Here is a 16,975-nt window from a genome sequence, read left to right on the forward strand (position 1 = left end):
GGCCACGGCTGGACCAAGGATGACGGCCCCCTCGAGCCTCTATGGTCACGCGGACCGGTCCTTCCACCTTCCATGGTGGATATCCTGGAGAAAGGGGACACCGTTGACGAAAAGGATAACGAGGAAGATGGAGTGGATGACTATGACGAGCTTCTGGCATTCCTTGCTGAAGATGATGAGTGATACTGAACCGACAATGAAGAACTTTGCTGAAAAAACAGACTGATTATCTCAGATTTATTGTAATTTTCTGTGTTTTTGGCAATAAAACATTGATACATCCATGAATTGATGCTTCTAAATGTGTTTTCATGTGAAAATTGTATAGAAAAGTGGGGTCACACATCTTTCTATGATGTATAGATCAAAAGTTATGAATTTGTCACCTATACTGGACGAAATCCAAGATGGCCGCCATAAAAAGCCCATGGGACAATATTTCGCAATGGGAACATCTTAAATATTTTATAGGACACCTTTATGCATTTAAAAAACAAGGTGCCGTTAATTATTCCAGAGGGTGCATGGGAGGCCTATCTGGTGGCTACTCAACTATCTGAAGTGGCCAGCAATGAGTCCAGATCTAAATCCCATTGATCACCTGTGGAGAGATCTGAAAACAGCAGTTTGGAGAAGCATCCTTCAAATCTGGGAGAACTGGAGCAGTTTGCACAAGAAGAGTGAGCCAAACTGCCAGTAGAGAGGTGTAGAAAGCTCATTCATGGGTATAGGAAACGATTGACTGCAGTTATTTTGTCCAAAGGCTGCGCTACCAAATATTAAGTCTTGGGTGTTAATAATTTTGTCAATTCCATTTCTTTTTATTTTCTGATTTAAAAGGGTTTATTAATTTCTGACTCAAAAACAAAGCTTCTGTAATATTAACAGTGAAATAAAGAATTGTGGAGACCAAATACGTTTGTCAATTTCAACTTATTTTTGGAGAAAATTGTGAGTTATTTGAAAAAAGTGCAAGGGTGCCAATATTTTTTAGCCACGACTGTAAAACTATAAATATATATAATAGTCAGGCAGCTTAGGACCGAATTTGAGATGGATATGGACGTTCCGGACAAAAGCGGCAATGTTTTCCCACATGTTACCCATTACCTTAGCTTTCCAATTTTGATAGGAACCACTTCCTCCGAATGCATTATGGCGGCCATATTGGATTCTCAAGATGGCCGCCATGTAAAAACCTATATCTACCAATATCTCAGCTTCTCCGCCACTTAGGATCACAATCTTGGTGTCTAAACATACATTTTCTGGGTCAAGGAATACAACTATACCATTTAGAAAAGCAACAGACAATTTTTATTAACATAAAAGGAAACTGAACATAAAACTTGAAAAAATAATAAAACGGAATACTGTTAATGTACCATAGTCACTGAAAATACTGCAAGGACTGTAACTATATCATCTGTAAATATGACGGTATATTGTCATCACACATTGAGTGGCGTGCTGATGATGAGGGGAGTGTCGTTGAAGCTGAAGGGAAAGGTGTATGCTGCATGTGTGAGAAGTGTTATGATTTATGGGAGCGAGACATGGGTAATGAACGTAGAGCAGCAACGAAGGTTGGAAAGGGTGGAAATGCGAATGGTTCGACGGATGTGCGGAGTATCGTTGAGAGAGAGGAAGACAAATGATGAATTGCGAAAGATGATGGGAATAGAGCCTGTGATTGATGCTGTGAAGAGGAACAGGTTGAGATGGTTTGGTCATGTGTTGAGGAAGGATGAAAGTGACTGGTTGAGAAGAGTGATGGAAATGAATGTAGAAGGAAGTAGAAGACGGGGAAGACCGAGAAAGACTTGGCTAAAGATGGTGGAAGAAGAAATGCGGGCAAGGGGGTTAGGGTTAACAAGGAGAGATGCAGAAAATAGGGCAAAATGGAGAAGATTGTCATGGGGACCGCAAGGCTAACCCCCGCTCTAGCAGGGAAAATGGCCTTTAAAATGCATGATGATGATGATGATGATTGTCATCACACACCACTGCACATGCATTTTATTCCCAGCCTACTTCTCACAGTGACAACTGCAGAGTTCAGTGCACTTCCAACGTGCCTTTCTGCATGCGCACCTAGCGCCACATCCACTTTGAATGTTGCAGCTACATTTGCCTTGTTCACTGCAGGCCCTGGATACCACAGGTAACATGTTCCACATAGGAACCCATTAATTGCTGTTCTTCAGTGAACATTAAAGTGAACCCATAACACAGGAACCCATTTAAAAGGCATCTGTCCTCATCGAGAGTCCAGCCCCAACCTTCTGGAGTAGGTGTTGTTCACTCTGCTCACTGGTGCACCATATTCCTGCCTGAAATGCAACTCGCTTTGTGTGCTGCAATAGTGCATCCTGTGTTGGGGAGAGTCTCTCCAGTGTCTTCTCCTTCTGGCAAAACAGCTCCTTTCTAGCTTCATCCACATGTTGCAGGTCACTGGTCTTATCATACAGGATAACAGTGAAGCGTTCCAGCAGCTGGAAATGTTGAGCACCAACCTCTACTTCTGTGTAAGGATGAAGTGCTATGTAGGTAAAGGCACATGTCACATCGTGATAGCAGTTCCAAGCCTCCCATGCTGACTTCTTGCCTCTTCCAAAGAATGCAGATGTAGTATCGCATCCCATGAAACTGTGAAAGATAGGGAGGGCCAGGGATTTTTCCCTACCCAGGTCTTCGAAGATATCATTGATGTGATGATATGTAAAGTTCTTGCCTGTACCAAAGGCAACCCAAATGCTCACATCTTGGCACAGGGTGATCAGATGATGGAACTGGCCAATGAGAATCACCACTACATCCATGTCAACAGTGCGCACCAGACAGTTGGTACAGCCATTCTGAAGAGCATCCTGTAAGTGGATCAGCAGCCTGGTGTCCGCTTCCTCATGATCACAAGGTGCCATGGATCGATCGGTTCCTCGAAGAATAGCTGTGACACCAGATGTGATGAAGATTCCCTTCTCTTCAGGGCAATCCACAGTGGCAATCTTGTTGGAAAGGAATGCAAACAGTTCCTGTTTGTTGGCTGGGTCACGTAAGAAGTCAGCCCAGTTTCCTGGGAGCCTGATCTTGCCCGCAACCTTTCTCCGAACACCCTTTTCTCACTTTTCTCTCGTGGATTCTTTGATGCTGCTGGGGGTGTATGTTTCCCAAACTATATCAACTCTTTTGGACTTTTCCAGTTGTTTTATGATGGATGTAAGAAAGACCCGATCAGCATACTCATCAAATGTCACAATGTTGGTAGTGGGGAGCAAGTGCACAACAGCAGCTCCATCAAGAAGCTGCACGTCAATGGAATCAGGAGGATCATTGTGGGTGTCTTTGGCCAGAATGTTCATCAGATCAGATTTTTTTTCCTAAGCGCAATTTTCCATCATCAGATAGTGAAGGGGGGAAAGGATGGTTCTCATGGCTGAAGAATGTACTCATGTCACTAACCCTGTGCTGCATCACGATGTACAGGTGAGAGAACAGAACATCATCATCCTTAAGTAGGGAGATCTTTCCCACTTGTTTGGTCTTGGCTTTTGGCCATGGACAACTGAAGGGCATTCTTCTTAATCGGCTCATGAATGGTGGATGTGCGATCAATAATAACCTCTTTGCAATATTTGGCATTCTGATCCTTTCCTAAACTATGTACTGTTCGCACCGTGTTCACCACAGATTCATCCAAAACATTCCGTGTGTCTCGTGCCAGTAGCTCATCACTATCATCAAGGAAAGGGTTCCCCAGCTCATCAATGACCTGAACCAGGCTCACAGCCTGCTCCTTGAAACTTCTCTGTGTAGAAAATCCCTCTTCATGATGATAACCACAATCTGAGTCTTTATGTTTTGGGAGGTATTCCTCTTCAAACTCCTTCAGTAACCTTCCTTGTTGAGGCCTTGAGACCATCCATTTCCTGAAGGCTGAATGATTTTCAGTCAGACCGACTGCACCCCCAGAACCCTTGACTGCTTCATTATTTTGTTCATGTGCTTGGTCGATTGGGATGGTTGAGAATCTATTGGTGGTTTTGTGGATGAACCAGTGACTGTGCTCCTCAAACTCTTTGAGAATGGGTGCTGGAAGACTCTCCATGTCTCGGATGTGTATTAGAATCCACTGTGCATAATTGTGGTGGTTTAGAGTTAAGAACCATGGAACCAAGGCCTTGAGGCTTTCAACATACAGAGGAAAATTCCCCTCACAGTGTGATATGATGAAGATGAGTCCCAGGAGTTCCATGTTGAGAACGGTATCCCAGTACTGGAATGTTGGACTCTTCTGTACCATTTCCTGCCTCCACGCCTCCTTGGCTTCATCACTGTGCGTTCCCTCAGTGTGCAGAAAAGCATCCTCCTGGAGCTTTGCCAGTGCCAAAGCAGTCACCTGGTGAGTGTGCCTTGTTCTGGTCAGATGTGAGGCCTTCAGAAACGAGTCAGCAGTGCCTGATGATGCAATGGCAGCTGGTGTCAGTGCATTGGTCCATCCAGATCCCTCTAAGTAGTCACCATACGTTTTCCACATCTCCATCTCTATGTGCAGGCCACCAAACATTGCTATGAACTTATCCTCTCCGTGTGTGTCAGGCCAGTTCCACTGAGTGACGTTGGCAAGAGCATAGAGTGGTGCATCAAAGGCTATAACTGGTATCTGTCCAGGATTGAGAAATTATGTAGCCCAATGGAGCACATTAATTCCATGCTCGATCATAGCTGCAGTAACTGCCTTCTCATAGAAAAGGGGCAAGAGCTGTGTAAGGGTGGTGTGCTGATCTGCTGATGCATCTTGCATGGAGGCATGGAATGCTGACCAGGTAATAGGGTGTCACCTTTTTCAACTTCATCTTTCTCCATCTGTTATCTAGCATGCTCCAGCCAGCTCTTATCCTTCAATTGTGCGCCTACCAGTTGTCCGTCTTTTGGTGCTGATGCATTTGACAGTTGTGGGACTGACACTTTTGCTGTCTTCAAAGCCACAGCTGGCACTGTGGTGAACCTGCCTGGCAACTGGTGATTCTTCTTGGTATCAGCCAAAGGCAGTCTGATGTCATTCTGCTAATCTCCCAAATTAGACGAAGTGGGAAACTGAAACAGACTGATGCCTGTGCCATGAAATGATCCCTTAGCAGTTGTACTTGAAGGATTGTGACCCAAGTTGTCAAGCGCAGCAACAGTAAACAGTCCACGTCACAGCTGAGCAGGAACCACAGCTCCTTTGTCCTGAAAGTTCTCACAGACAGCAGTCGCAAGCTGGCTCTTAAGCTGAAGAACTCTGTCATAGCTTACACTGAGACCCAAGTCATATAGCTGTGTGATGATCTCTAAGCTGCCTATAAATATATATATAAATATATATATATAAATATATATATATAAATATATAAAATTATATATATATATATATTAATAAATATCAAAATATCATTTTCTTATAGTGAAGTAGAAAATAAAGTGATTTTTGTATCTACTCTACAGTGATTCCAACTTACTTCTGTATTGTAGTCAAAACAAAGCTCGGGACCTTTCCTGTACCTTGGTTCCTCAGCCATCTGACACTGGTCAGGACCTTTGGCTGAAATTTTGAATTAGAGGTGTGGGGGTCAAGGGCAGGCTCATAGTTCATTTTGTCATATGGGCAGTGATACAGGTTAAAAGCTCCTGCATTAGTAAGATATCAGGTAAACATGTGGTGTTATGCCTCAAGAAGATAACGTATAGTAGGGTTGCACCAAATACGGTTATAAAAGTCTAAATGACATCACATTGAGCTGTTCAGCAGCACAAAAGCAAACTGGAATGGCACTCGGTAGAGCACGTGTCTCTGCCAGGTTGAACAATGTATGTTTAGAATCCCAATGATAGGCCGGACCTGGTTCTGGACCTGAACCAAAATCGAATCGCTTGTTCTTGTTCGCCTTTCGAACTCATCCACTAAGTTTTGTCAAAATCCGTCCACAACCTTTTGAAATATCATGTGTATATATATATATATATACTGTATGTATATATGTATGTATGTGCGTGTGTGTATATAAATATATATATATATATATATATATATATATATATATATATATATATATATATATATATAATATATATATATATATATATATATATATATATATATATATATATATATATATATATATATATATATATATATATATATACATACATACATACATACATACATACATACATATAGTTTTTGGCCCTATCACTCAATGGTGAAAAATCACTTTGAGGAAATTAAAAAATTATTGTATCCATATTCAGATCTTCACCAAAATCGAATGAATTCTTCCTTGTCATACACCCAACCTGTCCACCAAGTTTTGTACGAATCCATACACAACTTATTGAGATATCCTGCTATATATCGTTTTTGGAACTATCAAAGATGAAGAATGACTTAAAAATTCTCGTATCCGGATCTTCACCTAAATCTAACCAGTTCATTCGTGTCACACACCCAACCTGTCCACTAAGTTTCATCCCAATCCATCTATAACCTTCTGAGATAACTTGGTCACAGACAGGAAGACAGACAAACGGGTGAAAACAAAACCTCCATCGAGCTTCAGTCGCGGAGGTAATAATATACTTGATTCTGCAGTTTCTCAAGTAGCAAAGATTTAGAGAGAAAACTACATCCGGCTCTTGCACATTGTAAGCGATTGTTGTTTTTGGTAAATCTTACCATAATTCACCAAATGTCCGTCCGTCCGTTTCCAGGCACCGCAAAAACGGGTGAACTGATCGCAACGAAATTTTGGGTGGGTATTCCTGGAACCCCATGGAGTAAAATAGGCCATATTGTTTTTCCAATTTTCCAATTTTCCCAATTTCCAATTTTTCCAATTTTCCACTTTTTCCAAACACGATGGAATAATATTTACCGATATGAACAGTGATGCGGCTATTATTGAAATTCTACAAATACTGTTTAGATTTTGATGATTTGCGTGTGATATGATTTAACGGATGTTTATATAAATCGTTTAAAATAAAAAAAAGCCTTCAATTTCTGATATTTTGCCTTTTCATTTGGGCCTCCCAATTGAAGCCCCGCCCGTAGGGTGTGTACCGTTGCTAGTTTAAGTAATTTGAGGAACCTCTATCCTCAGTCTTCCTACACTCTCGTGTTCCTCTGTCCTCCAACCTTCGCAGGTCACACGCATTCTTCCACAATCCCACACCTGGTTACCCTTTCCAATTCTAAACCGAATGCTCACCTCCATACTTTCACCTTCTATTCTCTGGTCTGTGGAACAGACTCCTTGTGTCAGTTTTGCACTCCTCCCTCTAGTCTTTCAAGAGTACCGGTACTGCCCATCATCTCCCTATGCTTCCTCCCATACCCATCCCTGCTGTCTTCTACTCCACTGACCCCCTCACTCCCATCCCTTCCCTTTGTTCCATTCATTCACTTGTGTGCAATATCCTCGTGTCCCTCTTTCCCTTTGATCCTCTATCCTATTTGTGAACCTGCTGCCCTCTGTCGTTTAGCTCCTACATGAACTGAGATTTCTGAATACAAAAAAAAAATACTAATTGATAGAATCAATGTCTAAAACGTATCCGTTTGTTGTGGTTGTTACCTCTGCCACCAAACATGGATGGAGGTTATGTTTTCACCCCTGTTTGTCTGTGAACAGGATATGACAAAAAGTTGTGGACAGATTCAGACGAAATTTGTTGAAGAGGTTGTGCACGTGATAAACACGAAATTATAAGATTTAGGTGAAGATCCGAATCCGGATCTGGATCGGAGAATTTTTTAAACGATTCTTCACCATTGAGTGATAGGGCCAAAAACGATATATAGCATGATAGGTCAAAGATTTATGGACGGATTCGGATGAAACTTGGTGGACAGGTTGGGTGTGTGACGAGGACGAATCGATTCGAGGTTTTGGTGAAGATCTGAATCCGGATACGAGAATTTGTAAAAAAAAAAAGTGATTCTTCACCATTGAGTGAGAGGACCAAAAACGAAATATACTTTATAGCATGATATTTCAAAAAGTTGTGGACGACTTGTGATAAAACTAGGTGAACGAGTTGGTTAAATGACAGGAACAAGCCAATTAACTTTTGGTTTTGAGGAATATGGAGAAAATAATTAATAAATTTTACATAGGTTTAAAAAAAAAATTTCGCCGTTGTTTTCGTAAAGTTTAGTTTGAGTGCAAAGCGGAAGTGAACAGGCTTTGCATTTTGGGGTTCTTTCCACTTTTTATTTGTCTGTGCATCGTTTAGACAGTGTTATTACATAAAGGATACACTTTTGCAGAATCTGTAGGGAAGGAAGATTAGAGCACTGTGGGCAACCTTGCGGGAGCTGCTCTGCAACGACCAGGACGAGATTACTGCTGCCCAACTTCTCTGCATGGAAAACCCTGCACAAAGAACAAGTTGTCACAAACGTGAGGTTTTGGGGGCAAGACATGCCCATGGGGGGTCGGGGGGGGGGGGGGGATAAGCTTAATTCTTCAAATATATAATGTGAACGATCTATATGGAGGATCGAAGGGGTATACACGAAGTGTGTAAAGCAAATATTTTCAGCCCCATGTAATCAATCCTAAATACAATACAGTATAGGTGCACAAAATGACAGATTAGGCCCAAGGCAATGCACAATTAAATGTTCATGGACATAACATATGTTACCTATGGAGATGCAGGAATCAACATGGCATTGTTTCACCTTTTGACATTGCAAATACCTCCGTCAGTTTATACGTTAGGAATGATGTTCACCAATTTCCAACTCTGACTGATGGCTTCTGTTTTTGAGGCTTCTGAGTCGATTAGTCTGTTTTCAAATTCTTCACTAGCGACACTAATCATTCTATTAACACCCTGCCATCGTCACCTTGTTGTACAGGTAAGATATGTCTAAGGTCACAAATTCCTTCCATTTGCCTGAGTCTTTATGGAAAACATGCATGATGAAAACATGACGTCCCACAATTGCTTTTTTTTTGCACATATCGATCAAATTCTCCCCATTAGCTTCATCCATGAGCTTAGCAAACATACAGCTTGGTGCATTTGGCCTTCACTTGGCTTGCCTAATGTGCAGTACAAAAAAGGTTGATATGAATTCACTGTGGGCAGGCACTTTAATCTCAGTCAATTAACCAGCAGAATCAGGGGTAAAACATTGTGAGCAAAATCGTTACCTAAAGGTTGAAGAACCAATGTTTGGGCAACACATAAAAAAAGGTCGAAGAACCAATGTTTGGGCAACACATAAAAAAGTAGATTAGAAAAATCAAAAAGTAGATTAGAAAATAAAAAAGTAGATTAGAAAATCAAAAAGTAGATTAGAAAATCAAAAAGTAGATTAGAAAATCAAAAAGTAGATTAGAAAATCAAAAAGTAGATTAGAAAATCAAAAAGTAGATTAGAAAATCAAAAAGTAGATTAGAAAATCAAAAAGTAGATTAGAAAATCAAAAAGTAGATTAGAAAATCAAAAAGTAGATTAGAAAATCAAAAAGTAGATTAGAAAATCAAAAAGTAGATTAGAAAATCAAAAAGTAGATTAGAAAATCAAAAAGTAGATTAGAAAATCAAAAAGTAGATTAGAAAATCAAAAAGTAGATTAGAAAATCAAAAAGTAGATTAGAAAATCAAAAAGTAGATTAGAAAATCAAAAAGTAGATTAGAAAATCAAAAAGTAGATTAGAAAATCAAAAAGTAGATTAGAAAATCAAAAAGTAGATTAGAAAATCAAAAAGTAGATTAGAAAATCAAAAAGTAGATTAGAAAATCAAAAGTAGATTAGAAAATCAAAAAGTAGATTAGAAAATCAAAAAGTAGATTAGAAAATCAAAAAGTAGATTAGAAAATCAAAAAGTAGATTAGAAAATCAAAAAGTAGATTAGAAAATCAAAAGTAAATCAAAAGAAAATCAAAAGTCTGCTGCTCTTCTTCTGCTCCGATCGGAACATCTGATCATGTCCTTGTTAAAGTGGACATCTCTCTGACCATCCTCAGGGAGCCTGCTCAGCGTCGACGAGTCTGGCATTTCACTCAGGCCAACTGGCACGGTCTTCAAGCAGCCATCAATCATCTGGACTGGTCTCCCATCTCTACCACCTCTGACATCAACTCATCCTGGGAATTCTTCCAAAGTAAATTGCTCTCTCTCATGCACAGATTTATCCCATCTCGTCTTCAGTTGTCATACCCTTCCTCCCGTCCATGGTACACGGAATCTTGTGGTGAGGCTGTTGCCCAGAAACAACTTGCCTTCGTCTCCTGGAAAGCAAATCCAACGGAAGGAAATCTCATTTCCTTCCACAAAGCCCGAAACAAGTGTGTGTCCACCCTCAGGAGAGCCAGGAAACAATATCTCTCCGTTCTCAAGACCGAACTCTCTTATCTGTCTCCCTCTTCCAAATCCTGGTGGCGTCTGGTCAAATCCGTTTCTGGTGTTTGTTCCCCCTCCATCCCCTCCCTTACCTCAAACGGCTACACAGCTGACTCCGCACGTGAAAAAGCTGAATGCCTCAACTCTGTGTTTGCCTCTAAATCTTGTGTCCCAAACCCATCCCTCTCTGTACCCACCATACCCAGTCGTACCCTGCTGCTCCTGGACTCCGTGTCCTTTCCTCCTGACAAGGTGGAAAAGTTTCTGTCAACCCTCGACTCTGATTCTGCAACTGGACCCGACGGCATCAGCCCACGGGTCCTAAAATCCTGCTCTGCTGCTCTATCTCACCCTCTCTCTGTTCTCTTCACCCTCTCTTTTGCTCAAGGTCAACTGCCATCTGCTTGGAAATCAGCCAACATCACCGCTTTGCACAAAAAAGGTGCAAAAACAGATCCTAGCAACTACAGACCAATCAGCCTTCTCCCAATTATCAGCAAAGTCATGGAATCCATCATTGCTTCTGATATGAAATCTTTCCTCTTCTCCAATGGCTTGATCTCTGATCATCAATTTGGTTTCAGACCAGGTCACTCTACTCTGGACATGCTGCTTCTGCTGTCTCAACAATGGATGGAGGTCCTCAATGCCAAACAGGAAATTAGAGCTGTCTCCCTCGACATATCACGTGCCTTCGACACGGTCTGGCACCCCGCTCTGCTCACCAAACTCTCCTCCTTTGGTATCCATGGAAATCTCCACGCATGGCTGGCGGACTTCCTCTCTAGTCGTCGTCAACGTGTGGCCCTGAATGGGTTTCTCTCATCTCCTCTTCCTGTTCAGGCTGGAGTTCCCCAAGGCAGTGTTCTGGGCCCCGTGCTTTTTCTGGTCTTCATCAATGATCTCTCTGACTCTCTCGAAAATCCTCTCTATCTCTTTGCTGATGACTCCACTCTCTGCCGCTCCATTCCTCTTCCCTCAGATCGGCAGTCTGCTGCCTCCTCACTCTCTGAAGACCTGGACAAAATCACAGACTGGTCAAACAAGTGGAACATGTCTTTCAATCCTGACAAATCTCACACTCTTACTATGTCTCTCCGAAAAGATCGACTTGACAACCCTCCCATCTACTTTCTCAACAATCCTCTCCAAGAAGTTCTGTCGCTCAAGATTTTGGGTCTCACTATCTGCCATGATCTTTCTTGGGAAAACCACATTTCAAAGCTGGCCTCCAAAGCCAGTCGCCGACTGGGCATCCTCCGTCGTGCGAAGTCCTTCCTCGGCACACCTGAGCTCCTCACCACATACAAGGCTTTCATCCGCAGCTCAATGGAATACTGTTCTCCCCTATGGGCCGGTGCTCCTGCCTCACACCTAGCTCGGCTTCACGCTGTTGAAACCAAAGCTTTCAGAATTATTGGAATCTCCCGCGATGAAGCTATCTCTGAGGGCCTTTCACTCACTCACCGCAGGCAGGTAGGTGGTCTTTCTGTCTTCTACCGACTCCTCTCCAGCCTAGCACCCCCAGCTCTCTCTGTGCTCTGTCCCCCAAATATTCCTACAGGTCGCACAAGATCTGCCAGCAACCCTCTGATGGTTAAACTGCCGAAATCTCGGCTCTCCGCTCACCTTCACTCTTTCATTCCTCTTTTCTCCCGCCTCTGGAACAAACTCCCTCACTCCCTTCAATCCCACTCCTCCCTCCAGGTCTTTAAAACAGCTGTTCACCACCATCTCTTATCTTCCCCCATCCAAAACCTTGATCTTTTCTACCCCCGCTAATTCACCCCAGATCCACCTTGTTTGAAATTCCAACTTCTTTCCTGGAAGTCCTGGCAGTGTCCATATGTTTTATACCTCTCCCACTGCCCCCTTCCCACGCCCCCCCCAAAGCCCTCGCCCTCTCTCAGATCTCTCGATGTCTCCATGTCTCTCGGTCCCTGCTCTCAAATGTTGTGTTTGTGTCCTTCCCCCTCTCTCCCCATCTTGTCTACCGCTCCCTATGTTATATGTTTTATGTGTCGGTTTGTCTTTCTGTGTGATTAATGTTCGCTCTTTCACGAGCCTCGATATTGTATACAAAAAAAAAAAAAAAAAAAAAAAAAAAAAGTAGATTAGAAAATCAAAAAGTAGATTAGAAAATCAAAAAGTAGATTAGAAAATCAAAAAGTAGATTAGAAAAATCAAAAAGTAGATTAGAAAATCAAAAAGTAGATTAGAAAATCAAAAGTAGATTAGAAAATCAAAAGTAGATTAGAAAATCAAAAAGTAGGTTAGAAAATCAAAAAGTAGATTAGAAAATCAAAAAGTAGATTAGAAAATCAAAAGTAGATTAGAAAAATCAAAAAGTAGATTAGAAAAATCAAAAAGTAGATTAGAAAATCAAAAAGTAGATTAGAAAATCAAAAGTAGATTAGAAAATCAAAAGTAGATTAGAAAATCAAAAAGTAGGTTAGAAAATCAAAAAGTAGATTAGAAAATCAAAAAGTAGATTAGAAAATCAAAAAGTAGATTAGAAAAATCAAAAAGTAGATTAGAAAATCAAAAAGTAGATTAGAAAATCAAAAAGTAGATTAGAAAATCAAAAGTAGATTAGAAAAATCAAAAAGTAGATTAGAAAATCAAAAAGTAGATTAGAAAATCAAAAGTAGATTAGAAAATCAAAAGTAGATTAGAAAATCAAAAAGTAGATTAGAAAATAAAAAAGTAGATTAGAAAATCAAAAAGTAGATTAGAAAATCAAAAAGTAGATTAGAAAATCAAAAAGTAGATTAGAAAATCAAAAAGTAGATTAGAAAATCAAAAAGTAGATTAGAAAATAAAAAAGTAGATTAGAAAATAAAAAAGTAGATTAGAAAATAAAAAAGTAGATTAGAAAATAAAAAAGTAGATTAGAAAATAAAAAAGTAGATTAGAAAATAAAAAAGTAGATTAGAAAATCAAAAAGTAGATTAGAAAATCAAAAAGTAGATTAGAAAATAAAAAAGTAGATTAGAAAATAAAAAAGTAGATTAGAAAATAAAAAAGTAGATTAGAAAATAAAAAAGTAGATTAGAAAATAAAAAAGTAGATTAGAAAATAAAAAAGTAGATTAGAAAATAAAGTAGATTAGAAAATAAAAAAGTAGATTAGAAAATAAAGTAGATTAGAAAATAAAAAAGTAGATTAGAAAATAAAAAAGTAGATTAGAAAATAAAAAAGTAGATTAGAAAATAAAAAAGTAGATTAGAAAATAAAAAAGTAGATTAGAAAATAAAGTAGATTAGAAAATAAAAAAGTAGATTAGAAAATAAAAAAGTAGATTAGAAAATAAAAAAGTAGATTAGAAAATAAAAAAGTAGATTAGAAAAATTAGAATGAGAGAGTTCATGGAACACCACACTCCATGCAGTCTCGAGAAAAAGGACATGGGAAGGGCCTTTTCAACTCTTGCTTTGTGTTTCCTCGCATGATCTATCCCAGCTAACACAACAACGTTGGGATTAGTCGCAAGCAAATTATTGACGTCTGGGTGACGTTGTTTATTGGATGCAAATGTGACGTCTATTTTCCGACGTTGGCCCAACGTTGTTTGTTGGTTGCAAACAGGACGTCTGTTTACCAACGTTGGCCCAACGTTGTTGTGTTAGCTGGAATATTAGCTTTGTTTGTGAACTTTGAATAACAGATGCGATAGGAACCATACGAAGCTGATGGGTCAAACAGAACGGTCCAGAGCTGATGATGCTTCACTGAGATGCGTTTTTCGTCAGCATTGAAGTTTATCTATGCATTTGCTCAATCACAAACTTTCCGCCAACTCCTCTTGGAGAAACGGACGATTTTGGATCAGTCTTTGAGAGGAAGATGTACGAGACAGACAGATTTTTGGACTAAGTTATCTCAGGCATTGCATCGATCGCTGGGCGCTGCCATTTTGTCTACAACAACAACAACATGCATTTTAAGGCCATTTTCCCTGCTAGAGCGGGGGTTAGCCTTGCGGTCCCCATGACAATCTTCTCCATTTTGCCCTATTTTCTGCATCTCTCCTTGTTAACCCCCTTGCCCGCATTTCTTCTTCCACCATCTTTAGCCAAGTCTTTCTCGGTCTTCCCCGTCCTCTACTTCCTTCTACATTAACTTCCATCACTCTTCTCAACCAGTCACTTTCATCCTTCCTCAACACATGACCAAACCATCACAACCTGTTCCTCTTTACAGCATCAATCACAGGCAATATTCCCATCATCTTTGGCAATTCATCATTTGTCTTCCTCTCTCTCAACGATACTCCGCACATCCATCGAACCATTCGCATTTCCACCCTTTCCAGCCTTCGTTGCTGCTCTACGTTCATTACCCATGTCTCGCTCCCATAAATCATAACACTTCTCACACATGCAGCATACACCTTTCCCTTCAGCTTCAGCGACACTCTCCTCCTCATCAGCACGCCACTCAGTTCCCGAAACTTCTTCCATGCACATCTCACTCGAGCAACCGTTGCCGAGTCTGATCCACCTTCTCCATTCAGCATGTCTCCGAGGTAGCAAAATGTTTTCACACCTTCCAGCTTCACGCCGTCTCCAAGATCCAACTCAACATTTCCTCCATCTGCAGCTCCCTCTGTGCACACCTTACATTTGAATGTAGCTGCCACACTGGTAAATGACCCTCTCAGACCACTACATTTTTGATGAACCCACTCAGCGCACATTGTACATTGAATGGAGTTCACTCCGACACCCTTCCTGCACACAGCACACGGCCACTTCCCAGCATCGATCGTTGGGCGCTGCCATTTTGTCTCAATCTCAATATTCCCCTGCCCTGAGTGCAAGCGGAAAATTTTATTGGTCTAGATGACGTAAATTTTTTTACCAAAGTACTGTTAAACTGGAGGTTTTTGGAAGTGCAAACAAAGCAATTTGTGTTCTTCTACAGTGTTCAAATATATCACTCAATTGTAATAAAAAAAGGTTTAAAGGCTGTAGGAAAAAAACATCATTGAATCGGAAGTTTACCGCCATTGATGCATTTCGTAAACACCATTTTTTACACCACCTTATTTATTTAACACACTAATTGAGTTGTCTGTGCCTGTTGTTTGTGTCCTTCATGAAGTCATAAAAACAGAAAGTATCCTGGTTGGAATGATTTTCAATTTTTTTGGATGCCACACAGACAAACAGACCGAGGCAAATGCTTTACTCAACTGTGTGTGTGCGAGACGAGACAGGACGGCGTACAATTTTGGCAAATTCAGAGCCAAAGTACTGCTAAACTGCAGGTTTCTGGAAGTGTAAACAAGCCAATTCGTGTTCTAGTGTTCAACACATGAAATCCAATTGATGTTCCTCTGTGAAATTCTCAATTGCATCGTTTTCATCGAAAAGTTACGGAAGCGGTCAGGCAATTCATTGAAGGTGACTCACATTGATCTATATTCTGCCCTTGCAAACAACAATCAATTTAACAATCTCCTGCATTTGACATAGGTATGGTAGTAGGGTTACAATTGTTCTCATTCATTGGTTTAATCTGCATACACAGGCCCTGCGTCCAAGGAACTCCAATGGTAGCACCAGGTAAAGCCTCCAGTCAGGATTATGAATGAAAGGACCAGCTGAGTCAGCAGATGTCACTCAATCTTGGTGGACAATCTACAACGTCAGGAACCAATGGCCTTTGGCCAATGAATTCCCAAGAACAGGAATGATGCTTCTCTAAAAAAAAGAAAAAAAGAACAGTTGTGGCAAAAGTCCTCAGATAATAAAAGAATGAATGAAAATATTTCAGCAATTCCACACATGGATGATCATGTGATGATGATGATTCTACACAGATACCTTAGTCTGCTGCACATCCAATGTCGCTTGAAGCTATCCTGGCCATGCCATCAATCCTGGCACGAGGCTTTGTGGTGAGGCTGTCATGAGGACACACCTTGCTTTCTCAATTTGAATTGGCAAACCTCTTGGTTGAGAGTAGCCATAGATTTTTCAACAAGGTATACAATAAACGTGTTTTCAGGTAAGCCAGAATGCAATACCAGTGTCATCGGAAAAATAGAATGAAGAACTAGTCTTGCTGATAAATGCTCTTTTCTCCGATGAAGGGTTAATGCCCAAAACGTCAACTTCTCCTTGCTTTCCACGGCGGTTAGCATACCTCGATTAACAGCATGTTGATTTCATCCCGAATCTATACTATAAAAGGAGCCGTGCGTCCGTCCGTCCGAGTTCCACCCATTGGTTGGACAATTCCCCCGATTCCTCCCACAATTTCGATACTACGGCCACCATGTTGGTTATGTTACTGCTATGCAAAGTCTAAGACATCTTTGGACCTTTCATATTCACAATCACCATGCCCTCCATGCAAGTTTTCTCTTCAGTGTAAAACGACCAAAGCGACACTTAAATGGATTTTTAACCGACCCGTGTCACGAGCCTTGTGAAGATAGGTCTCTGTGGTTGAGGCATTGGCCTGTTGCCTGTCCCATGCCCAAATAATTATGTGGCATTCTCTCAAGCAGGGCTTTTACCATGGAGGTTATGCAAGTCTGGCCTATTATTTTGGACTACTCAAT

At 40.7% G+C, this 16,975-nt stretch overlaps 1 protein-coding gene across 1 annotated transcript in view; it reads right to left on the reverse strand.

Annotated features, from left to right (window-relative positions):
- LOC137436297 (voltage-dependent calcium channel subunit alpha-2/delta-2-like) overlaps nt 1-16,975 on the reverse strand; it is a 208,918-nt gene that overhangs the window by 10,033 nt on the left and 181,910 nt on the right. Inside the window, exons 33-34 of the mRNA XM_078786300.1 lie at nt 8,302-8,417; nt 5,502-5,584 (exon numbers count right to left, since the gene is read on the reverse strand). Of these exons, the coding sequence (XP_078642426.1) occupies nt 5,502-5,584; nt 8,302-8,417 (199 nt within the window). The remainder of the gene's footprint in view (nt 1-5,501; nt 5,585-8,301; nt 8,418-16,975) is intronic.

The sequence above is a fragment of the Myxine glutinosa genome, chromosome 11 (assembly GCF_964187855.1).
Source record: "Myxine glutinosa chromosome 11, kmMyxGlut1.1, whole genome shotgun sequence".
Classification (NCBI taxonomy): Eukaryota; Metazoa; Chordata; class Myxini; order Myxiniformes; family Myxinidae; genus Myxine; species Myxine glutinosa.